Here is a 25,701-nt window from a genome sequence, read left to right as displayed (position 1 = left end):
AATGTAGTCCAGACAGGACTTTTCTCAAGGGAAAAAGAACAGGAGCAAATGGAGGGGGGGTGGTGGTGGTGGGAGGGGGGAGATGGAAAAGGAAAAAAAAAAAATCTAGTTCTTTTTTATTATTATTTTTTCAGAATCAGGTTGTACATCTTTGGGTTTTCTTCATAGAAGAGAGGGAGAAAGTAAGAAACAAAAGGAACGGTGCTACCTGAAATCATTATGATAGCAATTATGCAATTTTAACATTATGCATCTGTCAGCATTAAGGACGTGTCTTTCAGGAGGAAGAACCTGAGTAGGTATATTTTGAACATGAGTGTTATACAAAAATGTTCAGTTCTACAAAGTTCCATATTGACATTTCCTCTTAAAAATATTTCGGTTATTATGCAGCGTAGTTTTCATTTGGATTGCGTGATTTATTCTTCCACAGCCACATTCTGAATTTTTGTACTAAAGAAGATGTTTCTGAGCAGCTTCTCTGTGAGCTAATGAGGAGCTGGAGGTGTCTGATAATGGTAGCAATAGCAGCTATGTGAGGAAAGAAGTGGGTAAAAGAAAGCATGGAGGTGAGAGCTTCCACAGTTGTAATGCAAACAATGGACTGAAGGCCCAGCAGAGCAGAAGAGGTGGAAATGGTCTTTGGTGACAAGTTCTAACTTGTAAAAGTGCCAGATTATGACATAAACCAAAGTGAATCTAGAGCAACAATAGCTCCACAAGGTCTGGTGTCAAACCAGCCTGCGTGAGGGAGAAGAGTGCTGGGATCCTGGCATCTCCCAAAGGTGTTAGAAAAGGGAAACAATTTGTAAAAATACAGGAATTCAACACCAGAAACAAAATACTGACCTAATCAGTGAAATGAGCATCGAAATCAGTCTTTGTGCTGAAGTTGGAAGGGTCTGGCATATCAAATAGAGAAAGAATATCTTCAGGAATATGCCAGAAGCTAATTGGTTTAAGAAATCTGGCTGTATATAGAGACCATTACTCATAGATATCACGTTTTTCTATTGCACAAATTATCTACAGTGCTCATGGTGTCTGCTCAAGGAAAAGTTTATTTTCCTTCAGTCTTTTCTTTTCCCCTGACCTCAAAGGACTAATTAACAAAGTATTAGCATGTTTCTAAAATATGACTGAATTCATCCTCTTAAGAAAATGCACTGAAGAATGTACCCTGTTATTAGAAATGACAGGATGTATATAGGGCCATATGTTTTCAAAGGGTTTTCTGTCAGTGTTAATCAAAACGCTGGAGAACTTATGAACATACAGAGCAGCACGTCAACCATATGGATAATATCTTCTCTTTAATAGTGAGAATTTGAATTAATAATAAACACTGGAGAGTAACTTAGAATGAGACAGAAACAATAATATTAAGACCAGTGCAAGCATAACATCATATCAGTCTGAAGACTGCCGAGTATTTTAAAAAATCTCATTGTGGATTAAATTCTGATCATGGAACTACATTCATTAATTTTTAGTAATTTAGCATGGAAAGGTAACTCCAAAAATGCCATTTAGATTTGCTGGTTTTTGTAAAGGACAGAATTTGTCTCTTATAGCGTGTTCTAGTAAACACCAGTGTCGTGTGCTGGTCTGAATGCTGGAGGTACATCCATTGTTACAGTCTACTTGTTATTGTAAAGGCATTGGGATATTTGTTTGATGAAACGTGCATGCACAAATCATTTCACGGACTGTGCAAGCAGATGCAGGAAGAAAGTGGAAAAGAAAGTTCCTAAGTTAGCTAACCTGAAAAATGGATTGAGACTCCATTATTTTCAATTACCCTCTGAGGACTTAACATCATGGACTTACCTGTTTTTACAGATGGTGGCTCTCCTAACTAAAAGTTAAGTTCTATTTTTGCTGTTACCAGCCTGGCTTTATTTTGTCCTTTGTTATAAACAAAGTTACGTTTAGAAGTTTGACTGCTGGTACTGAGACCCAGAGCCTTTCTCTGCTGGTAAGCACCATCCAGCCTTCGCAGGGTGAAAATCCGCATCTTCTATCAGAGACCACAAGAAGAGGAAATACAACATTCAGCCTTTGAAGCTGTAAGGTGAGACCTCCCTATTACATAGCGATAGATCTTATTGGTAACTATCCATCTGCATCACTTACCCAGCCTAAGAGAGATGATATTTTCTTTGAAATTTCTATTTTATTTTTCCCTTGAGTCCATTCTGGTTTTCAGACTTCCTCTGTTGCTGGTTAAGAAGTGTGTAACTATGGACAGCACCTTTTGACTGTGACGTGGTTCTTGCACCTGCTCTTTGCTTTGTTTTTGCAGTAGCCACAGGAGACCAATGGCAAGGAGCAGAGCTCTTCCTTCCCTCTGTGCTATTCCATCATCTCCTGTAATTTTGCTGTCAGCATTTGTTCTGCTACACGACAGCCTGTGACTGTCCTGCAGACCTCAGGGGAGCATCTCTGGTACGTAGGAATCAGTATCCACCTGCAGCATATTGGTAGAAAATGTGTAACAGCTTTAATTTAATTTAATCTAAATTTTCCCCATCAAAACCGGCATTTTGTTTTAAAAGATCAGCTACCAGGAAACCAGTACAATGGTTCTGTCAAGGGTTATGGCTTCACTCTTTCTGGGTGAGATGCGTTTTCCAGCTCCTTCGGACAACCTCTGCTCTAGCGTGTTTGTTGCTAAATGCACATTTGAAGGCCTTTCTTACACCTTACCTTTTACTTCTGCTCTACAACCTCTGTGAAAAAGCCCCAGAGCTGGCATGTAGCTCCTGCCAGGGAGGGATAAAGGGGCCTTCTGTTGTGCAGATGTTGGCTTCAAGAGTGCTCTTACCTCCATATCAAAAGAGGAGGTGTTCAAACCCAAACTAATAATATAACCACTAGTCAAAATAGAAAAGGGGCAAAAAACATGCTTGTTAAACTTCCGGGTACCCTGGCAATTAGTGTAACCACGGCATAATCCTGATGAGCTCTCACGTCTCCAGTTACGCTCAGTACGAAGTGTTTGTTAGCATTTTCTCCATCTGCTCCTATAGAGTCTCCATCAGCTGACAGAGGGTACGGTTACTGCTGCTATTAAATGTTGATGATCCTCACAGGGTCCCAGTTGCTTGTGGCAGGTATTCATTATGTTAACTGTTCCTCCCCCCACACTCGGTCATAAGGATTTTTCACTCCGGTGCATTTACTAACAGCAAAATCATGGCTTTTTTGATTAAGATGCTAAAATCAGCACAACTTTTAGGTTCAGTAAATTGCATTGGTTAGACTTTGCTTGCCTGAATTGAATGAAATGTATCTTTTTTTCTCCTAGTATGATATTCGAAGTTGCAAGTGCATTAACTTCTAGGATACACTATCCCTCACTAGAAAGGACATCTCTTCTTGTTAAACCAAATCTACCCTTATTCTTCTAAAAGGAAATAATATGCTTTCCCTTTCCTTAAACCACTTACAGATAGATCTAAGTGAATAAATATATTCAACAGCCTTTGCCTTTCCATTTCTCTTTTGCCAGCAATGCCAAACAGACTGTGAAAAAGAGAATTAATTCATTATCCCAGGATATTCATGAAGTTCTCTAGGCTTCTGATTCTTGGACTGCAGGTCATTAGGAATCATTAATTTTTAAAGCTACTGGTGACATCCTCTGAAGTACATGAGACTGAAATAAACAGGTCTATTAATGTGGTAGTAGCTTGGAAAGATGTAAGCGTATGAAAAAGCAAAGATCTTTAATGTAAACTGAGACAGTGCTGGGTAGGTGTGCTACCATATGGCACAACAGAGGGCACAAGGGTTAAAACAATGGGCTCTGAAATACATCAGGATGATCTTTTGCATCTTGCTCCTGCACTCCTGGCAGTTACACAGTGGTAGTTACCTTTTATGTAGCTTTTGCCACAGAGCAGTGGTGGTCAGAGGCAGCTTACAGCTGTCTGCAAGAGGTCTTGCAGGCACGTTTGTGCCTAAAATCCTTTTTTTTTATGTTCAAGTGTAGAACATGTTGTGGTTTTCCTTTTTCCTTCCTAACAAATATGCATCCCTCCCCATTTAAAAGTTAAACATGCCTTGACTACCCCAGCAATGACTTTCCTTTTGATGTGGCCATGGAATGATTAACCCATACACTGCTCCTAACCTGAGAAAAGATATGAGAGCACAGGATGGCTGCATTAATACTCAAGCCATATGTCCTCCCAGAAGTACGGTACGATGTCGATTGCGACCTCGGAAGAAAGCAGGCCTGTTTATGGCAAATATATGGAATTGATTAAATGAATAAATAACCCTATTATTTAGTTTTGCATAAAAATATGTGGGACCCAGGTCAAAGATAATCCCTAATTTTTCTATGCATAATAGATTCCAAAGTGTAAACATTACCAGTAGCATGAACCAGACTAGATGCTTTATGTCAACAGTCAAAGGTGCGAGTGTAAACTCAGAAATATTGATAATGTTTGTGAATTACTTCAGACTAAATTATGCTGGAGTTCCCAAGCTGCTATGAGTGCCTCTGTTGTTTTAACACTCCACTCTCTGAGTTCAAAGACTGACCACAGTTCTCATGGTCAGCATTACATTTAGTGTATATACGACTGATTTCAGAGCTTATGCTTCTGTGTCTTAAAAAGGTCCAGAGTAAGGCTGAAAGAAGCAGAGCACAGAAGGTTAAAGTGCCTTCGTGACTGTCTCATCAGACAATTCAGGTCAGGCAGAGTGATGCTCTGCCCAATGGGCCTCGTGTTTTGCTTCATGTGTCATAGGCTGAATGAAGAATAGAAGCTGGGGGCTGTGGGACTGGGCTCAGATCCTGGGGAACTGAAGTAGAGATTTGATTTTGCTCTGAAGCCACAATCTTCAGATCTTCAGCTGAATTCTCTGCTTCTCAGATTAGCTATGAGCATAATAGGTGTGAGAATAGCAGAGCATCTACAAATTATTCTGCTTTGAAGAAATGGCAGATTTTGCTACTAAGCAGCCCATCCTGCACATGGCCTTCATGTCAGGACCCATTGTGTTCTGATGAATATGAGACACAAATCCAAACTTCCCAGCTGCTTCCTATATGCAGCAGGATCCCAAACTCAGCCCCCACAGTGAAATGTTTTGTTTGATGAAGTTCAGACTTGAGTTCTGAACCGAGCAGCTCTTTGCAGTTGGATCTTTTATCTGCTGAATACACGGAGGGGAAAAGAGAGCAGTGCATCTGGCAGTGCACTGAAAGCAGACCTTATCTAATAGCATACAGGCTTGTGATTCACGTGTGTGCAGAATGCAACCCAATGTGCCTGTAATGTGGGGGGAATCCAAACTGTGCTGAAAGCAGTGGGAGCTTCTCCACTGACATCAGCTGATTTCTGGATTAGCTCCATAATAAGCAGAGGTCAAGGACATCACTCATACTTAAGTACTCATACTTAACAGAAGCCCAGCTAATAGGCACAACAGGATGTAAGATGATGCCTAACTGAGGTGAAGGGAAACAGGACCAGCTCCACCCCTCATTAAATCTGGATATAAGTAGTGTCAAGGATCTGCTGCATCTCAAAAGTTCTTCCTAACAAATAATAATGAGCTTTGCATTGAGATTCAAGACTTTGTATTGGATGACAAGAAGCCATTTTGGTTATTTAACAGTGTCTTCAAATTCAGTATTTAAATGTGATTTCATTTCTGTCTCTCTCTATCGTGACTTCAGGCAATGTTTTTTAAACTTATAGTGTCATACATGAAATACAGTAACTATTTCCAGTGAAGACTTAAGTGTTTTTATGTTATGCAGTTCTGTAATTAACATTGTTGTCTTCTGTGCTGTAGGTATCCACAGCTTTTTTACTGTCTGCTGGCAAATTATGGCATGGTGTTTGCTCTGAAGAGTTATATGACTGTGATTATATATCTACAGTTCCCCAAACTGTGCACCATGTGTTTAATAGAATTATTTATTTATTAAGGTGAAATACATTGCAATACAATGAAGGTAATGAGAGAATCTAGTGCACCTTGTTCTATATGTAGGAATTAGCCCTGAAGTGGCCTGGCAATTGGATGAAAAGACTTCTGAGGGTTCCTTTCAACTTACCTTTCCTATTCTACAAAATGTGTAAATAAGAGGTATTTAGAGCCCATTTGATGTGAGTTCTGCTGCAGAGAAGGAAGTTATCAGTTTGGCATTAGGTGCCCAGTACCCTGTTGAGGGAAGGGGATAGGTGACACCAGATGGGACCGGCTGAGTCACACAGGGAGGGGGCACAACAAGACGCCACTGCCTTGTTTGTTTTTCTTTTTCAGATGCCCATGAGCCCCAAGGAATCACATTGCCTTGCAGCCACTGCACAGCCACGAAAACCAGCTGAAAACAAAACCGAGCCTCTTCGGTAAAAGCCCCACAAGTGACCTCTTTAGCAAAGTGAACAAAGATTTGTGTTGGCTTCTCTTCCCCCCGCTATCACTTACACTACATGCGCACTGTTGTTCCTCCTGCCTGTGCCATTGTACCTCCCTCCTAACCTGTTTTCATCCTGCAGAGGAAGTCAGCACACAGCAATGGTGTGAGTTTACAGCACCTCAGCTGCTTTGTTCTAATTTCCCATTAGTGCGCATAGGCAGTAGTCTCAAAGATAGGTATGGTGCCTTTTATGTCAGTGGGTGCTCAAAGGTCTGAAGTTGGGCATCTGGATTAGAACTGCCTGACACATCAGTTTATAGTGCAAGGAGACGATTACTCCAAAAGAATTTATTATGGGACAGTAAAAAGTCTGTTAGAAGTAGGCTTCTGTAGATAGGATGATGTAATATCCACTATAAGGCACTATAACTGCGTTCACATTCTTTGGTGCGCCGTCCCATATAAAAATCCCCAGTGATCCAAAAACCAATGCAATAAAAGTTAAGGATGAATCCAATCAATAACCTACTGCATTATTCATGGGTTCAGTGATGCAGAGTTAATCCTCTGGGACAATGACATTAGGACACTTGAACAAAATGTACAGCACCCTGCCTAACACCCAGTCTGCACAGAGGACAAAACCCACTGCTGTAACCTTCATCTTCTTCTTTCAGGGACAGAGGCATTCTTGCTCAGCACTGGAACTTCTGGAGATGATAAACACGAGCAGCCCATCCCCAGCTCCATCCTGAGCACCTTCAGCATTGGCACTCAGCACCTCCGAATTGTGCGCATCCAATGCCAGCTCTCCACCATATCAAAGGAACAACGTATTTGCTCCAAGGTAAATCAATCCTATTGTAGCATATGAGATTTTCTCCACGTTGGTGGCACTGTGGAGGTAGCCGTGGTCTTGGGCTCCGGCTGTGGGAAGGGGTGGGAGGTGGAGGCAGCAGCCCCCCCCGCCTCAGAGCTGCACTGCTTTGAATATGCAATTATTCTGTCCCTAAAGGTAAATAGAGGGTTTGTGTGCAAGAAATATTTCTGTAAAATAGTTTGCAGCTGAAAAGATAACACTATTCCCTGCCTCCTACTTGGCTGTACAATTTTAATTATGTCAGGGAATCTCTCCTATTTTATATTCCATATATATTTATGGAATAAGCTGTTGGCAAATAGGACATTATTTCAAATAATTTAATGTATTTATTAAAAGAGATTACAAATCTATCCAGGCTATAGTCATTGCACTTAGGGCAACTATTATGGCTATATTATTGTTCCATTTATTTCAAAATATCTTTGGCAAAGACTGCTCCTCCACGATGAGCATGAGAAATAGACCATCTGATGGTCCCTGTGTTGCTGAGGGCTCAGCTGTCCCCCTGCCCTCCTGGACCCATCCTCATAGCTGTGCTCCAGAGAGTGAGAATAGAGCTGGGACAGAACAAAAAGAACAAAAAATAATAATAGGTTTCCTCCTCCTCCGTTCGGCTACATCGTCAACTCCATTATAGCGTTTACAATGTCGTTGCTGTTGTTCTTCAGGGCACGGACCGCCTTCACTCTGGACACGTTGGCCTGGGACATGACCAGCTCGATGTCTTTCACCTCCACACCGGTTTCATCAACCTCTTCTTCCTCGCTCTCCTCCTGCACGGTGGGGGTCTGTGTGTTTTCTTGGATGTTTGAGACGGCTTCTCCTTGCACTTTGAACTTGGTTATTTGAATTGTACTATGTGATTTTAGCCCTGAATGGAACTGAAATACAGAGCTGGCCTCAAGGAGGCAGAACCAGAGAGAAGCTGCAAAGATGCTGATGGACTCAGAGCTCCCGTGTGCCCCTGGAGATCCAGCTGAGGAATCCAAGGATGCCCAAACTGGTCCCTGCAGCAGCACTACATTTTTTTTTAACAATCTGTTAACAGCAGAAATACAACCACTGTTGGCTGTTGTCATGTTAATATTCGATCTTTCCAGATTCAGTGTTGAGAAACAAGGTGAATCTTTCATGCCAGTGGTTGCAGGTGTCATGCATTTGTCTCCTGGTATTTGGATCCACTGTGCTGCATAGAATGAACTGGACAAACCCACCTGTAGAAGAGGGAAGGGAAAGTGAAGTCCCCAGTGCTAAGCAGAGTCTTGCTGGAGACCACCAAGGGGACACAGCAATTTGTGACAAAGCCCATTGCATCATCACAACGAAGCCAATGATGAAAGAATTGACACCAATCTGTATTTCCAACAACCATTAGTGGAAAGGTGATCTGCACTCATCAACACTGTTACATCTGCAGCCCCCAAAGAGCAAGCTGTGACAGAGGGTACATGGTTATATAGCCTGTCTTGGAATGTAAGCACATCTACCTATAGACCAAATCCTTGTAAATGGGCACAAAAAAATCATGATGCCTATGCCTTCAGACACCAAAGGATGAAGATGAACACTGTCTCCAGAGCCACTGCAGAGGTGCCCTGTGCTGATATGGCTACTACTGATGACCACTGCTCACGTGCACATCCCAGGTCCAGCCAAGGTCATAAACTTAAGCATATTTATACCTCTTGGTAAGAATGGAGCTTTAATTGTATTTTGGGTGTTTTTTGCCTTCCTCAATTTCTGCCAGTGCTGCTTGTTTGCCACAGCGTAACCCGTGGCATATTTTATAGGTTTTCAACCTTTGCACACAAGGGATTAGAAAGAAAGTCAATTATGCATAAGATAGAAAGATTTATGTAAATATAAAACCAATATAATGTATTATTTACATACAGCCTGTACTTACCCTAAGTAACTTCTGCAGAAACCTGGGCTATCACAAACAGCTCGTGCACCATTTCTGAGCCCTACTCCAGAAAAGAGGGGAGGATTCCGGCTACCTTAAATCAGTGCTAATATTTTCTAGATGAGAGCATATTTGTATAAGAGCATAACTCAACATAACGCGGATGGACAACAAGCAGGATAAATCTCTATCATTTATTACATTTGCTGAGCGATCAAAGGTGTCTAACTAGATATTTTTCCTCATTGGTTGTTTGCATTAGATATGCAAATCTCCTTTCTTGCAGAGCCATTTCTGAATATATTTCCGAGGCTATTGATGTCCATTACTTCACTTAAATATAGATCAGAAATACTGACAAATATTTTCATTCAAAGAGTTTGATCATTTTCAGATTACTCTCCATGCTAGTAATTAACCTCAGTCAACACCCTTCCATAGCACTTTCAAACACAGTTCCTAGCAAACATAAAGTTTCATAAATATGTACTAAATAACCTTAAAGCCCTTTATGAATAATTATGAGTTTTTAAGTTTTTGTGAATCTGCATATTAATTCCACGCCATAAATAATACATGAAGCAAAAATCCAGCTTGTTTGGTGTCTGGGGACAGAGAAAGAAAAGGAGGGGATAATTATCAGTTTAATGTGGGAAAATACTTAACCTAAAAGATTATCTTCAAACTGATGACTTTATAGGTTTGTATATACGTGTGTATAAATACACACACATATGTGTGTATATATATATATATGTGTATATATATATATAAATATATATGTATGAAGATAGATATGTCTGCAGACACACATCCTGTCTGAGATAGCTTTCATTTGAGGCGTGTTACAACTCTGTCTCCTCTGTGCCATGCTGAGCTCTTCAAGTGCAAAGCGATGTGATGAGCTCAGCCTCCACACAGCCCCTCTTTCTATAAACGTATGTTCCCCCAAAGGTAGAAAATTAATGAGAGGCTGCTGACTAAAATTACTACATTTTGCCTTCTGTGGGACATTATGGATTTAAAAGATAAGCAAGAGTGCAGCAAGTCCAAAAACAATTTCATTTCATTAATCCTTTAAGTGCCTCGGGATGAGCAGCCCATGTCCAGCAAAGGTGATGCTGCTGCGTGCCTATTGCACAGCAGTACTTGCACACTCTGCTTCTCAGCTCCACATGGAAGGCATCCAGTGGTGTGGGATGATGTATGGCTGAATGGTCTTAGGCTGACACTTCCTGGATGCTCGCTGACAGTAATAGGAAACGTAAGCGGTGTGAAGAGGCAGCTTGTAGGTAAATCAGGGAGCATGTATAGGATTTTTCCTCTTTATTCCATACAGCTTACAGCAAAGAGAAGGCATTTTCTGTTCAAATGTCTTTGAACAAAACAAAGTGGAAACTATTATGTTTCAAAACCAGAACCCAAAAACATACTCGATGTTTGCCTTTGTCAAAGGAGTACAATGGTTTATAGTTTGGGAAGAAAATCATTGCATTCCAATTTTATATTTTTTCAATAAGGAACTCTATTTATTTTTTACATATTAATCCACATACATAATGAAAATAGATTTCACTTCTCATTTTAAGTCCTTCAGATCTATTTCACTTCCTGGTCATGCTCAGTGCTTGGCTAGGAGAATAAAAGGCAGTATTTCAAATAATAGCAACTCAATAGCAAACCTGCTCTCTTGGTTTTAATGCAGAAAGAAGAAAAGATGCACCAAATTTGTGGAAGAATCTTCAGAGATGGGAGCATTCCCTTGTTCTGTCTCCATTTCCCAGCCCTGCAGCGTTAGTGGAGCAGTACTGGTGGTACGGGGGTGCTGCCAGGAGCAGGGTGAGGGGCTGGGGATAGGATCCCACTAAGGAGCTGAATCCAAAGCTCAACTTAAAACTGCTCAGAAAGATTCTAGGGGGGGTGAGGGGCTCCTTGAGGTGTCGGCAGCGCCGTCTCGTCATGGCAGCCTGCTAATTAACCGTGATGGGTTTAAAGCCTCAGCTGCAAACGGCTCTTGGAGAAACGGATGGAGCACTCAGGTTTGTTTTGTATCCAAAAGGGGACACAGAGTTGAAAGAATTGTTGTAAATCGGCGTTATTTTGCATCTGTTTGCTTTGTGTACCGTTTGTTAGGAATTTATTATGTGAATATTTTCAGTTTGCAGGAAAAAAAAAAAAAAAAAGAAAAATAAAAAGAAAAAAGAAAAAAAAAACAGTAAAAACCCTTTAAAATATCAAATTGTGGCTGCTGTGCCTCGTGGAAAAGTAGAGATTCTCATTTGGGAGTTCCGCTGTGTGGATGCAGACCTGTTGATGATTGGTTTAAGCTAATTCTCTCACATCCCGGATGCACAAATCCATAAACTTCAGTAAGAACTCAGCTGCAGCCGATGTTATTGGTCGAACTGTTTTCATCTCAAGCCCATTCTGAATCCCCAACAAAAATAACAGGCCAGATGCCCAGACAGCAGCTAGAGACCCTCATTAGGCATCATTTGCATCCTATTAACCACTGAGCTGTGGGTCATTCGCTGCCTGTCAACCATTCAAGTCATTCCTTTTGTGTTAATTAGTAGAGAAATAAGGAGTTAATGAAGATCTTATGATCTGTGATGATTCATCTTTGTTGTTTCAAACGAATCCCTGCTCTCCCAGCACTCCAATGAGCTCTTGCACACCGAATAATAGAGGAATAGTGGAGGGAGCTTAGGGCAGCCTTTGGAGTGCCATTCTCTGGGGACCTTTTGCATGGTGGGCTTTGTTAGCTAAAGATTAGAAGGAGTTAATTGCTTCAAGATTGCTCGCAGATTAGGTTACATGGTGGGTTGTATCTATGTAAGCATATGTCAGGTCTAGTTAAAAGATAGTAGATGCTTATTTTAATAAAATTAAGAAAGGAAGAATTAATTTGTCATTATGGTAGAAACCTTATTTCTACTCTTCATTTGAGTGCTTTCAGATAAATACAGGACTGGTTTCCCTCTCATTTTCCTGCTTGAAATGAGAATGCTGGGCAGGAGGGCTCCCAGGCTGGATCCCAGTTTTCCTGCCCATTCCGGGGATAGCACAGCATGGCTGTAGAAAGACACAGGTGGAAAACCCGAATCAACAAACAAACAAGCAATATGAACAGCTCTGAGATTTCCTCGAGGTTTAGGAAGAATCGATTCCTCCTTCCACACCAGTTATGGTGTATGCATTTTCACAGCTGACAAGCTGACTACAAAGTTCCATAACAGGGGTGATGAAACATGTACAGACCTTCGTGACCTGGCTATTTGAAAAGAAACCAGAAGTGAAATATCCTTGGCTGTAAACCAAAGTAGGTTGTGAAGGAGCACCTTCTTGCTGTAGAGAGTTGCTGCTCTTCTTACCATGGTGGCAATAACTTCCAGAAAGCTGAGCTCCAGCTATCGGCCTGCTGCAGAAGGTCTGCGTCACCACTGCTCCTCCTCCTCCTTCTGGCTGGATTTATGAATGGCACCAAGTTCTCCTAAGAGGCCAACATCTTCTTTCTATTGAAAGTAATGAAACAAAATAATCTCCAAACTGAAATTAATTATTTAGGTTTGCCAAATATTGGGAAGGCTTTTATTTAGACTTTATTTTTCTTTTTTTCTGCCTGTACATTTATTGGATGGAAAATTAATAATAATTATTAATATTCAGCTCTGTACTAAAGTGTCTATAAACACTGAGGTGGTTTAGCAAGGAAGAACAGCCTAAAAGAGAGTCAAAAATCTGTGCAAGGTAAAAAAGGCACTTCTCACTCAGCTCTGCTTTAGCTCTCTCAAATGGTAAAAAAGCAGCTCCTTTCTTTTTCTGTGATGGGACGCCTTGCCAATTGCAAAGATCTATATGGCAGGGAAAAAGAAAGCTTTTACATCTTATTGTGAAAACTGTTTATAATTCACGTCTCCGTGATGGTAAACAGAAGCTCAGTGTACCCCCTTGTCTTGTACAGAGGTTTTGCACTGCCCAGCTGGTCAGTAAAGATGGAGAAGATGCTGTGATGTGTGCATGGATGCTGGGATGCTGTACAAGATGCTGGGCCTCGTGGCAATGCCAAGCTGTGGCAATGTTGGTGCTGGGATCCTGCTGTCACTTGAAAAGGAGTGCAGACAGCGCTGTTCCAGGCAGAACCACATACCCAGTGACAGAAGGATCATTGTAGCATTTACTAAATGACTGCTTGGATGATTCATTAAAATCCCTCTCCACTTTAATTGCTCTAAATGAGGATACTATTCATACTGTTTTGATGTTAAAGGGAAAACACCCTACCCTGCCATGATGCGTGCTCACCAGAGGAAAAATGAGAGACCAGCACAAGAGGTGAGGAAAGAGGTGTGACTGTGAGGGAGAGGGAATGGGGATGTAATTGGAGGCACTGCAGAGGCACAGGGAGATAGGCTGGGAGTGGAGTCCCAGCCTGCACTGCCCAGGTCCCATTCAAAAAGCATTATGCCTAAGGAACTGCAGGCAGGACCAGTCCTCCAGCAGCTGCTTAAGCCCATCCCAGGTTTCAGTGGTAGCAGTGGCAGCCATAGGGGTTTTTTTTCCAACATCAATCAGGAGACAGATTTTTTCATGGGGGCAGGAGGGAGGGGAGCAAGATAGAGAGGGAGAAGAGGAAAAAAATAAGCAGAAGTAATTTATTCGGGATCTTTGAGAGGATAATAGCCAATTATTTGTTTATAACACTGGTTAAATTTTCATTAGGCAGATTAATGGAATATCATGTACTGTCAACATTGGACTGAGGGGTGGTCTGTAAGAGATAAACGGGCAAACAGTCGGTGTGTCTCCCTGAGTAAATTAGTTTTTGCTTTCCTGTTTTTCATATGAAAATGGAAAGGTGGACAAGGTGGTGCATTTTAAAACAGGTCTCAAGATGGACCAAATCAGTTAAATATGAAAGCAATTCCGGTAATAAATACATTATAATAACTTAGCATCGTGCCTATCATTTTGATTTCATGAAAGTCTGGGATAATGTAGATTTTTAACCTGCTCTCTTAATACACATTTCCTCTTCCTGAACTTCAGCGTTTCTTGCTGTGAGGTGAAAGCATATTACTTTTTTTTGCCTGATTTTTCTGTGTAATCTGTTCGGTATTACAGCTGGTAAGTGCTAGAGGCTCACAGCTCTTTCTTGTGAATTCTGGTATTATCATCCTGGATAGCATGAACAGTCCCCTCTAAGTACTGTATTATCAGCATCACAACCCCTGAGTGGTTATGGTTGCATATCGTGCTCTTTTGAAGTCAGAATATTTCTACAACACTAAACGTATTAGCCTGGGATTTTCAGACAAGCCACAGAGAGGCAGACACCCAAATTTCAGCTGGAGTTGGGCCCAGACATCCACTTAACCTCTTTGAAAATCTCGAGTCCTCTTGCCCAAGAGTAAAGCCAAGTGGATGCCTCCTCAGTCTCACCACCAGCAGTGGCACAGCCCAAGCAGATGGGAAGAAGTCTTCCCCAGCGAGCCCAGGGCTCTGTAAGACAATATGAAGTGTAAAGAGCCCAGATGCATTCCATCCAGGCTTAGCCACTAATGATTATAGAACAGTGAAAAGGCTTCTTGCCATGGGGAATAGAAAAAACATTTATTTCTGATAGATGACTATGGTAGTGCCTTGATGGAGTCTGCTAGGTACAGACACAATGCTAATAAATATCCTTAGGCATGACATGGGGATGACTCAAATATACAAGTTACCCTGAGTTCATCAGAACATCTGTAAAGGAAACATGACTGAGCATTAAGTAACAGTTCACAGTACCAACCCAAAACAACGCTGCTTGGTTTTGTTGTTTCAGCCTTTTTCAAAATCCCCCTCCCATACAATTTGTAGACTTACCCTTGGAAGTCAGTGTTCTTTATTTCCGCTAGCCAGCAGGCTCAGTGCACTCTTCTGCTGCTGCAGAACACAGTACTTTGCCAAATGCCAGTATTGGCACAGGCTGCTCAGACAAGCGGTGGAGTCCCCAGCCCTGGAAGTGTTCAAGAGTCGTGGAGATGAGGGATGTATGTGGTCAGTGGGCATGGTGGGGATGGGCTGGTGGTTGGACGTCTTTATGTGATTCTTGAGATGTCTTTAATAACCTAATGATTCTGTAATTCTAACGTATGATAGAATTTTTTTTCCCAAGTAAGAGATGTTAATTAACACATGTAAGATGTTTCTGGTCTATAAAAAAAAACTTGTGTATTATTGATGGCTTTAACTTTAATTCTCCTCCTGATATTCTACCAGTCCTGTTTTCAAAGGAACCAGGAGTTTAGTTTCTGAGAATCATATATGGGGCTTTGCTTGCTGTACAGACGCAGTCACCCAGTCCTGCAGGGAGCTCCGACATACAGGGATGGTTTTCACTTTGAATGGAGACGAAGGTCAAAGCTGTGACATTGGAATTTCATTTAAAAAATGTTTTGTTTTTAAGACTGCAAAATGGCCACTTTAAAACATTCCACTTTGATCATGCCAGAATGTTGTAAGAAAAGCAGACATATTTTAAATCGTACAGACATATTTCAGATTGTACAGTTAAAGATGAAATGGTCTGAAGAAATTGAACTGAAGCAAAATAAAACCAGAGTATTCAGTGAAACATTCCCCCCGAATCTGAGACTGTTTTTATCAAACTAAACTTTTAAAATCTCAGTATTGATGGAAAAGCATTTTATGATTGGAAAGTCCCCCTGGAAAAAAAAGTCACTAAAAGTTATTGGATCATTGGGTTCACCGTGCTGAAAAACACACACTATGAAGAAGTTTTTTTTCTGATATAACTATACTCTCTACTAGAATCCATTCATTTCAAGGATTCTTATATCCCGTCCATTACATCTGTATAAAGGCAGCATAAATGAGATCAAAACAAATCCCTGGCAGTGATGATCTATGAACTATGCTGAATGCTGTCCTGAAGTTCGTTGTCTATTTTTATTCTATTGTTTTTTATTTTAAGTTGTTGCGGCGGTGTTGGATCTGTGCTGGCATCTTCAAGGAGTTGTTAGAATGTCTGTTAGCAAAGTTATGGACATCTGTAATGGATGGGATTATCTCTACTACTCATCAGTGCAGAAAGAATAGCACTAATAACGCAAGTAAATTCTCGTCTTGCAGATGTTTTTCTGTTTCATCTTGGAAGTGAATCTGTTCACTCATAAATCTTGCTTTGGCTCTAAAAAAAAAGAAAGAAAGAGAAAAGGAAAAGAAAGAAAAAAAGAAATAAGGAAGAATTAGTATTTTAGCAAGTCTTCTCCATGGAATGACATTCCTCATTTTCAGCATAAATGAAATGCTGCAAGTACTGATGGGCTCTATTCTCCTGATATGTATTTATAGGATATGTGAATTCTGGAGAATAAAAAGAAATAATGTATACTTAATTTCCAATACTGTGGAGTATGAACTCCACCCCACAAACAATTCCCAAGGGGCAGAACAGCAGCCAGCAAAGGTGTTGCTCTTAAATTGTTACCACAAACTCTGTTATCATTGAGCTGAAGAAAACGTTCACCAAGAAAGGAACTGATTCTCTCCCCGCATTCTCCTGCAGCCTCTCTTTCTGCAAATGAAAGATACATGTGTGTACGTGGAAGTGTCTGTTCTCCTAACAAATAGCCCGTCTGATAAGTTCTTAACAGTTTTCTGAAATATTTCTGTTTCCTTTCCTTGCTGTGAGCCAGACCTCTCTCGCAGGCAGAGGGATATAATTAACAAAAGCATCAAAGTAGACATATTTTTAGCAAGTATACCTCATTTCCACAGTGTTCTTCCAAAACCTTCAGTTTTCCAAAAAAATAATCCCACCCACTTGTCCATAAGGATGAGCCAAAACGTGAGATTCAATTGGCACATGTAGATATCTGCCATTTTAGGGGATGAAAAGTTTCCACCTCCCTGAATGAGCAGGTCTGCTTTCACTGAAAAACTAATGAAGTTTGACCCTCTATTAACTACAAGAGGAGATTCAGTTTAGTTTTTGGGGTTGTTTTGATCACATTAATGCAATATATCTACCACATAGGGAGATTAGTGTCCACATTTCAATACAGTGGTTAAAATGAGGTAATCTCTACACCATTTTGGGATTAGTGATTCTACTGAAGCCCTACCTCTTTCCTGGGATGTAATTTTCTGTTTGCAGACAATCAGCATTAGTGCCCCTTACCTGCAGAACTCAACATAACCAGAAGGAAACTGTGCAGACTAAAGCTTTTAGAGGAGACTAAATAGAGAGGCCACCAAATTCCAGTAAGGAACAGTTGTGTTTGGACCCTTATCATTCTTAAATCCCCCTGGAAATCCCAGCATTGATTTGAGCTAAATAGTCAAATGAGAATAAAGTCATTCCCTGGTGACTTCCCAAATACTTTCTTTCTGAAACAGCCTTGTGAGATCTCTTGGCACGCTATTACACATTACTTTCATTTAGAAGACCTGATAGCATCCTGAGACTCACAGATACGATCTCTGCTTCCAGTTATATTCAAGCCTCTGATGGCAAAATTTGGCCAACTCCGTTTTAAATACAACACCTAGAATGTTAACAGAATATGTTTCACGTGCCTGGTAAAGTGGCTGCTTTTTATTTCAAAGCCGTTGACTTCAAAGGCTGCTTGGATTGTGTGTGCGTGTGTGTTTTCTTTTAAAAATCTTCATACTGTTTCTGTCTTTTTTTTTTCTCACTATCAAATAGATCATTACATTTTCAACACTTAAGGACAAAAATTCTTCCCTCAGATCTGCACGGCAGATCTTGACAGTAATATTCAGCTCTTCCCCACATGCAGGGAACTCCCGTTGACATCAAGAAGAGAACTGGAGACATGTATAGGTAGGCCTAAGGAGAATGCTGCGACCGGGACCTTCCAAGGACAGGTGGGAAATCTGACCCTGTTTTCCAAATACCTTGGGGTTTCGGTACCAAGTTTCCTCTATGTTTTTGGAATCTGCTCTTTAGGAGTCACTGAACATCAATTTCCTGAACACAACTGCACTCAGAATTTCAGGCACAGTGCTCAGGGCCATGTGGATAATCCATGCTCTGACCCATGTGTTGCTCCATTGCTGCCAGGCTTGTCTCTGAAAGCATGGCCACAAGATGAATAAGTGATTAGCCTTGTCACCAATTGCTTGTGCATTTAGAAGCAACCACATCTTTGCACTTGTTTTCCTTATCTTAATGGCGTGCTTCCTTAATGTGCCCTTTGTTAATGCTGTGCTGAACATCTTCCATGAACCTTGGCATCAGGAATTTTGTATTTGGAGTTGTTCATTCCTATTCCACAAACTTATTAATAATATGAACTCCATAACAAGTAGCAGCTGATGGCCAAGGGAACCGACTTATTGTTTTTCCTGGGCTTTTGCTGGGGGGTTTCACTTCAGCTCTGTTAATGTTAAGGAAGTACTGTTGTGGTAAGACAAACTTGTTGCTCATTGCAGTTCAAAGTGTTAGAAGGTTGGTGGCTGATCTCCATCAACATGTAAGGCTTTCTTTCATTCCTCTGCCAATTTTTACTGTAAATGCATTCTTAGTACTTTTCTAAGCATCTTCTTTTCCATATTATCAAACATTTTAAACAACATAGCTGCCAGAAAAGCCTGGTATGAATAGGAATAGAGGTCATGGTAAAATATCTTCCCCAGAATCCAGCTACCATGAAGAAGGATTAGCCATTAAATGGGCACGTTAAAAAATAATGTTATTAGGCTTGATTTGTTCCTTCAGTTCTCATTTCAGTCTTCCATTGAGTATGTTTAATGAGTAGCACAAGGCAGGTGAATAAGTTAAATAAGGTAAATAAGGCCCCAGTTAACTTAACTGGTTATGTGATTAATTCTTTGCTCTAGCTATTTTCCTCGTGTGGGAGTGTTTGTGTGTGTTAGGAAATGTATATCCAAAACCAGTGGTTCAGTTATTTAAAGATGTAAGGTTTTTATTTATACAAATGTTCTCCTGTTGTCAAATAGTGCAGCTTAAAGGGAAACTTACTGCAAGCAAAATTCAGACCAAGATCCAGGATGATGGAGAAGCTGTCCTTAAATACCCAGAATCTAAACCATACCCCTTGTGGGTGATAGAGGGAGAAATGGTGATGTGTAACTCAGCCACTTCAGGTGAAGGTGTTTTCCTGCCTTTTCCTGGATAGTGTGAAGGTTAATGATAACGTGTGGCCTTCCAAGAGTGTCTGAAAGGAACATTTGACCTACAGCAAGGAAACATTTCTCCAAGCTTGAGAAATTGTGCATACAAAAGAAGCACATTCCTGCCCTGCAAATCAGTGTATGTCTTTCAGCAGAGACTAGTTTGAATTCCAAATTTCTCACAATGCCCAATGATCTGTTTACACAGAAGCTTTCAAAACATTAGTAGCAAAAAGCCTGACCTGACAGGTTTTTCCTTCAAATTAGGGGAATTACTTGGAACGGTGTCTCTGTCTTCACCCACAGCCTTTGTTTTCTGAGAGAGCTTAATACAAGTTAACACGGGAGATTGACATTTCCTTATACTTCAGATCTGACATGAAAACCTATCTAAACTTTGCATCCTTAATCTCCAGGAACAGCAGAAACAAAGAGTTACGTCTGATATTGCTGCTGGATAAGTGCTGCTGAACGGAGCTGACACTTGCTGGAGTTAATACCCAGCTCTCTCCAGATACATGGACAATAGAGGGTTACTGGGGAAGCTTGACCTGCCTGTGGATGCAGGGCTGCTCTACACAGAGCTGAGGGAAGGGACATCTGCAGGGGTGTGCAGCCTGATACCCACAGCCAGCATGGGGAAGCCATTCTCCCAGGTTATCATTCCCTTTTTGTATTTTAATTTTGGAACCTATGTGTATTATTTCTGTTGTTGCTGTTGCCTGTTGCAACTGTTCAGCAACACCCACCCACCAGGGCTTTACGATCAAATGGAAAACTAAATAAATCAGTGTATTACTGCTGAAGGATTAAAACTATTTCCAGCAGAGGAATGCCCTCTCACTGTGCATCTGCTGAGGGTGACTCTGCTATCCTTTAGGGCATCCTGTAGGTGCAGTAATTAGTACCATCTGTATCTGGCACCAGCTGCAGTGGCTTCAGCACTGGAAGCTTCAGAATGCAACCCCATGGGGTGAGATGGGCATAGGGATGAAGGAGCAGGACGTGTGTTGGGATGCCCGTGTGCCCTGTGTGATGGAAAACCAGAGTGAGAGGGGGGATGTGGCCACACTACCATACCACATTAGAAGGTTCACTTTCATCACTAAGAATGCACAAAATGCTGTTCCTGGTGTTGTTGTTTCCTGCATTCATTTATATTTTAAGGCTGTTGTGAAGCAGGCTGATAACTACTTGGAGTTCTTGAATCGTTCTTGAATCATAGCAGAAATAAAATATGGCAGGACTCTCTCAGCTTGGTCCGATGCTATCTGCCTTTGTACAGCTGGTACTGCATTTTCATTCTGCAGCCAAGTGTCTGAGGTCAGAGAGTGCCTTCCTCTTTGTCTGGTCTCTATTAACTCTCCCTGGAAAAAGTTGTCCTCTAACAGATTTTTCCCCAGCATGTCTTCTTGAGACTGATCCTTTATATTTCACAGAGCCAAGCTGATACAGCTTTTGAATGAACTTGCTGCTATTTGCTCTCGCTCTCTCCCTTTTCCAGCTGGTAAGTGTTAACTCACATTGCCTTCACTTGCAGGTTTTCATTTCTTATTCCTAGGAAGTACATTTTCACATAGAGCAAAAAAGAAATCCCAAAACCGTAAGTCATAGCAAAACCGTTTAAACGCAGATGTAGCCGTTTTATGGTTGTTGCTATGACAGTTTGGCAAAAGGTTATGCATACTGTGAAACCTATCTTCCAAGAAGGGAGATGTCCATACATTAGCAAAGCAGGAAGGCAGAATCCAGCCTCAGCCATGCTGCTTATTTGGGAAGGAAAGTGAAAACATGGAAGGAAGCACTGCTTATCCCAGTGGTTCTTCCCTTACAGCAGCAGCTGGAGCTGGAGCTCAGTGGAATAATAGAAACAGAAGGTTGGTTGTCAGAATAGGAACATGAGGAGGAGATACTTCTAATCTGTGTAATGCCATGCATGTTTTAGCTCTTAGTGTAGCCATGGACATGTTTTAAAAACACTTTTTATATCTCCTAGCACTCCTATTCACTAGGAGTAAATCTGTATTTAGTGTACATGAAGTAAGACCTGCATGTTAACTCATTGCCTAACGTGATATATTTCTCACTGTGAATAAAGCCCAAGAAGAGTCGAAGGTCACATTCAGAGTTCCTAGGGAAGCATCATTAACATCCCAAGAAGTGTTCACTGAAAATCAACGAACTCACCAACAACACAAAATCCTACAAAAGGGACAGTCACAAAACTAGAGTAATTGTGCTTGCTCCAAGCTCATTACAGTGAATGCATGTAGCTTAATTAATTTGATGCTTGGGGAACAAGACTATTAATTTCTTTCTCTTAAGATGAATTCACATTAAATCTTGTCTTGACATGAATTTCGTTAAAAGTTAAATCAATTTTAACCATAATAACATTGAAAATATGATTTGGAAACAAAGTAAATATTTGGTTAATTTTTTAAAGATTCCTTGGGGGATCTTCACTGGATATAAAGTTATCATAGAATGATAGAATCACAGGATGGCTTAGGTTGGAAGGGACCTTAAAGCCCATCCAGATCCAACCCCTGCCATGGGCTGGGTGCCCCCAGCAGATCAGCTGCCCAGGGCCCATCCAACCTGGCCTTGAACACCTCTAAGGATGGGGCATCCACAGCTGTTCTAGCTATTATTCACAGTATAGAAAATATTTTAATGTCAATGATAAATTTATTTTTAAACTGAGTTATTCTAGGGCTGAATTTGGCACAGCAAGGTTTAAGATGTTCTTAACACAATCAGAATATCACAAGTCTTTTTTTAGCAATATTCATCTCACAAATGAACAATTTTGATACAGTGGGTTTTATAATTACTTTGTACATTTCGTATACTGTGCACAAAAGACTCAAATGCAGTATTTTCTTTGATAGCCTATTATGCCTGACATGGATTCCCTATCACATCTTGTTAGGGAAATTTATCTTATGTGGGAGATTTTCAAATTACACTTGCAAAATATACAAACACCAAATGAGTTTGCAGCTTAAAAATAAAACTAAGGAATGCAAGTTTAAAGGCAATTACAAGCATTTTGAACAGCATTTGACAGTAATGCAGGATATTAAAACTCGAATTAGCCCTCTCCCTTTGAGAACAGCACTGCTTTTCCCCAGTGTGGGGGGGACCACTGTGCTGAGGAAGAAGAAGGGATAGAGGCACTGCTGGTTGCTCACAGTCTGAAGATGCTCCAAAGCTCCCTGTGCACTGGGGGGACCGGGGATATCTTCTTCCCCCTTTTAACTTCCATGGTGTTCACCCTGCTCAGAACAGACACCATACCCATGAACAGCAGGGTGGGGGTACTGGTACACAGGTGCAGCAGAGCCTGTCCCCCCTGAGTCGCTCACAGCATTGCTCTTTCTAAAGGCAGCATAGCTTCAGGCAAATTGTTTCCAGCCTGTGTTCCCCACGGTTCTGGCTCTATCTGTGTGTTGTAGATACGGTGACTTTGTAGCTTACATTTATCTGCTCTTCCCCAACTCACTCATTACATCAGTGGCTGGGGGAAGTACATTGGTGTTGGGGATGTTGGGAAGCACAGCTGGTAACCAGGCTTCAGCACACCAGGTAGTAAGGCAAGAGTAAGGCTCATTCCCCCTCCTTCTGTCTGGTGGGCTCTAGCAACTCGGGCCATAGAAACACGCAATCATTAAGGTTGGAAAAGACCACTGAAATCATCTAGTCCAACCATCAACCCATCAGCACCATGCCCACTAAACCACATTAACCCATAGAGAAGCCCAGCTGCCAAAAAGTCCTGTATTCCTAATGTTCAATCATTGAGGTGCTGTGCTGAGGTGTAGAGTGCTGGAGAAACAGCCGGTACCTGGCCGGAACCATCAGACACTACCACTGCATAAATGTTTACTAACAATAAAGAGCAATAATGAGGTTTTACAACTTCCTGGCTCCTACTCTTGCTGACAGTCCCCCAGGAATAAAGCCACGCAGATTGGACGGGCTCCAGTGGGAAACGCAGTGCAGCTGCTCAGCGGCCGGTCCCACAGTCCGGTACTGCTGCACCAGCCTCTGTGCTGCACAGCTCCACTTTAACACACCCATTTTACAGCTTCTCGTGCTCCAGCTGTCTGAAAGGAAGACATGAAATCAATTTACGCTCTCCCACAATACATGGTGGGCTCATCGTGGCCCTGAGCATCACAGCAGAACCAGAGCTATGGTCTGAAACTCGGTTTTGTGAGAAACTAGGATGCTCCCCCCTCTGTCAGCTCTGTGTAAAACAGATTTCTTCAGAGTTCCCTGCTTGATTTCACCCACTTTTTCTCTAGCACACCGCCCTGCAAAATGTTTGCTTTTGTGTTAGGACTCTCACAATGCAGAACACCGTATTTGGGGATGACTTTCACAAAGAGACCCAACACACACATCTCCAGATACCCAACCCCATGCTCCGCTCCCTCATTACATTTCATTTGCAGATAGAAACAGATTTGGAAATGGAATATGGCCCAACATATCTGGGATCATCAGATCCCCTATGCACGCCCATATTGGCTTTGCAGAATGAATTTCACCCACAAGCAAGCAAACAAAACCTTCTTCCTGCGACGGAGATGGAATTTTAAGGCTCGAGGGCTGCAGTTTTCCGTCTGATGCCGTGCTATGCCAAGTTGGAGAGCAGAGAAAATTTCTTGCAGCCGAGTTATAAACCCCCTGAAAATAGGTTTTATTATGGAAATGCAAACATGAGCACGGCTATAGCAACATGAAAGGCTCTGCTGTAATAATGCTTAGATCCAACTCTTTGTGCACAATTGGCATAGAAAAGTATTTGATTTTTGTCATTTTTTTGCTAGTACATGTCAGTGTCGCTTCACAGTTGGTCTCAGTTTATAACAAAATGCATAAAAATTGTTAGTAATCCTCATTTATAACTTGGGACTGAGAAGCCCCATCTCAGACATTACTTTTCCTATCAAACATGGCTCAAACAGCTATTGACATTTGGAACAGCCATTCCTGGGAAGAAAGATTTGATGTTCACAGTTAACTAAGCAGTGTGTCTATCGAGTTTACTGTCTCTCACATGCTGTAAAGCATGAGGCTCATTGACCCAGCCTTGATAATCAGTTTGCTTTAGCTGGAAAGGAAATAAAAGAGAGAAGCAAGAGAAAGGGGAATCATGGAGATCCTCGGTCTATGATACTCTCCTGCTCTGCAAGCTCAGATGCTCTGCATATTTTCAAAATCCTAAGATTTCCCTAAAAATATCCTCATGTTTATATTTCATGGGGTGTTTTGTGTGTGTGTGTGTTTTTTTTTAAGGTAAAAAGAAGAGGCTGTGGGGAAAGAAAGAAAAGGATTTCATTATAATCATACAGTCTGCATCATGTGAAGGGAGTCAAGCTCTTATGGGAAGCTGCTATTCTGATCTGTGGGGGGGGACACAGGCCAACTTCTAATTAGGAAATACATAATTAACAACAAAATAATCAGCTGTCCTCCAACTTCCTAGCACACTGCCTTGAGTCACTCTGCCCCACAGTGCTCAAATAAAACAGTTTCTTTGCTATAGAATATTGGAAAGTAGTTTTTAAGGGGCACATTTTGCTTAAATTACTTAAATAAGCAGTTCTGCTAAGTTCTCTCCATTCTGACAGTCAGATTATCAGCGTTCAGCCACAGCTTCACCGTGAACGCCATCTCTTTCCTTTACCTATTTTCCTGGATCAGATGCATGCATCTCTGTTTCACAGGATCAGACACATCCCTGATGCTCAGTCAGCCTTCCCCTCACTGCTCTGCAGCAACTTTATGCTAATTTATTTTGACTGCAGCGGTCCAGGCACGTTAATGTGCAAAGCATCAGCTTTCCAGAAGTGCTTGAGATAACAGAATACTTAAAGACTGGGTTTGTTTGTTTGTTCTTAATCTAAACATCCCTTCCTCTCATTACCTTAATTGACAAGTGTGTGCAAATTAAATAACTTTTAGTAGGCAGTTTACAGATGAGGTATTTTGGTGCAGGACAAATGCAGTGCATTCTGAAATGCCTTCATAAACTCACCTTTTTAAGATTTCAAATATCTTTATTTTTTCACCCCCATACACCCCAGGATGAGTCTCCAGCTGGAAAAGACCAGGCAAGTGCCATGTGTTTGTAATACACATAGAACTGTTGGCTCTTCTGCTGCTATTGTGGTGCGCTTGGAGACATTCTGCATCAAATATAAGCCTCTGTAGAGGAACATAAAGTTTAAATGTAAACTCTGTGGTGATATCAGATTGCCCAAGCCAATCTAGATTATCTTTTCATTTCCATGCTCTGCTTCCATAAGAGCTGTCCAGAAAAAACTACCAAAAAAAGAT

The 25,701-nt window shown here is 41.3% G+C and overlaps 1 protein-coding gene and 1 long non-coding RNA gene across 4 annotated transcripts in view; one reads left to right on the top strand and one right to left on the bottom strand.

Annotated features, from left to right (window-relative positions):
* The first annotated feature begins 130 nt into the window (after positions 1–130).
* On the top strand, positions 131–7,233 carry LOC107316167 (uncharacterized). The gene is made up of 3 exons (XR_001556206.3): positions 131–2,448; positions 6,295–6,380; positions 7,069–7,233. It is a non-coding gene; the product is annotated as an uncharacterized LOC107316167 (long non-coding RNA).
* A 2,750-nt stretch (positions 7,234–9,983) lies between these two features.
* The window catches only part of LOC107316216 (uncharacterized), a 39,226-nt gene continuing 23,508 nt past the window's right edge, over positions 9,984–25,701 (bottom strand). The window contains exons 3-5 of one of the 3 annotated variants that reach the window (XR_014948961.1): positions 25,400–25,569; positions 15,049–16,375; positions 9,988–12,695 (exon numbers count right to left, since the gene is read on the bottom strand). Coding sequence is in view for 1 of the 3 variants with exons in the window: in XM_085555310.1 (XP_085411436.1) it covers positions 16,267–16,375; positions 25,400–25,569 (279 nt within the window). In the remaining 2 variants the exon portion in view is untranslated. Of the gene's footprint in view, positions 16,376–25,399; positions 25,570–25,701 lie in introns of all 3 variants that reach the window. The other 2 variants (XM_085555310.1, XR_014948962.1) reach the window with 2 other exon arrangements.

The sequence above is a fragment of the Coturnix japonica genome, chromosome 8, assembly GCF_054131305.1.
Source record: "Coturnix japonica strain WE chromosome 8, WE-NBRP24, whole genome shotgun sequence".
NCBI classification, from domain to species: domain Eukaryota; kingdom Metazoa; phylum Chordata; class Aves; order Galliformes; family Phasianidae; genus Coturnix; species Coturnix japonica.
This window is presented reverse-complemented; position numbering and strand designations above follow the sequence as displayed.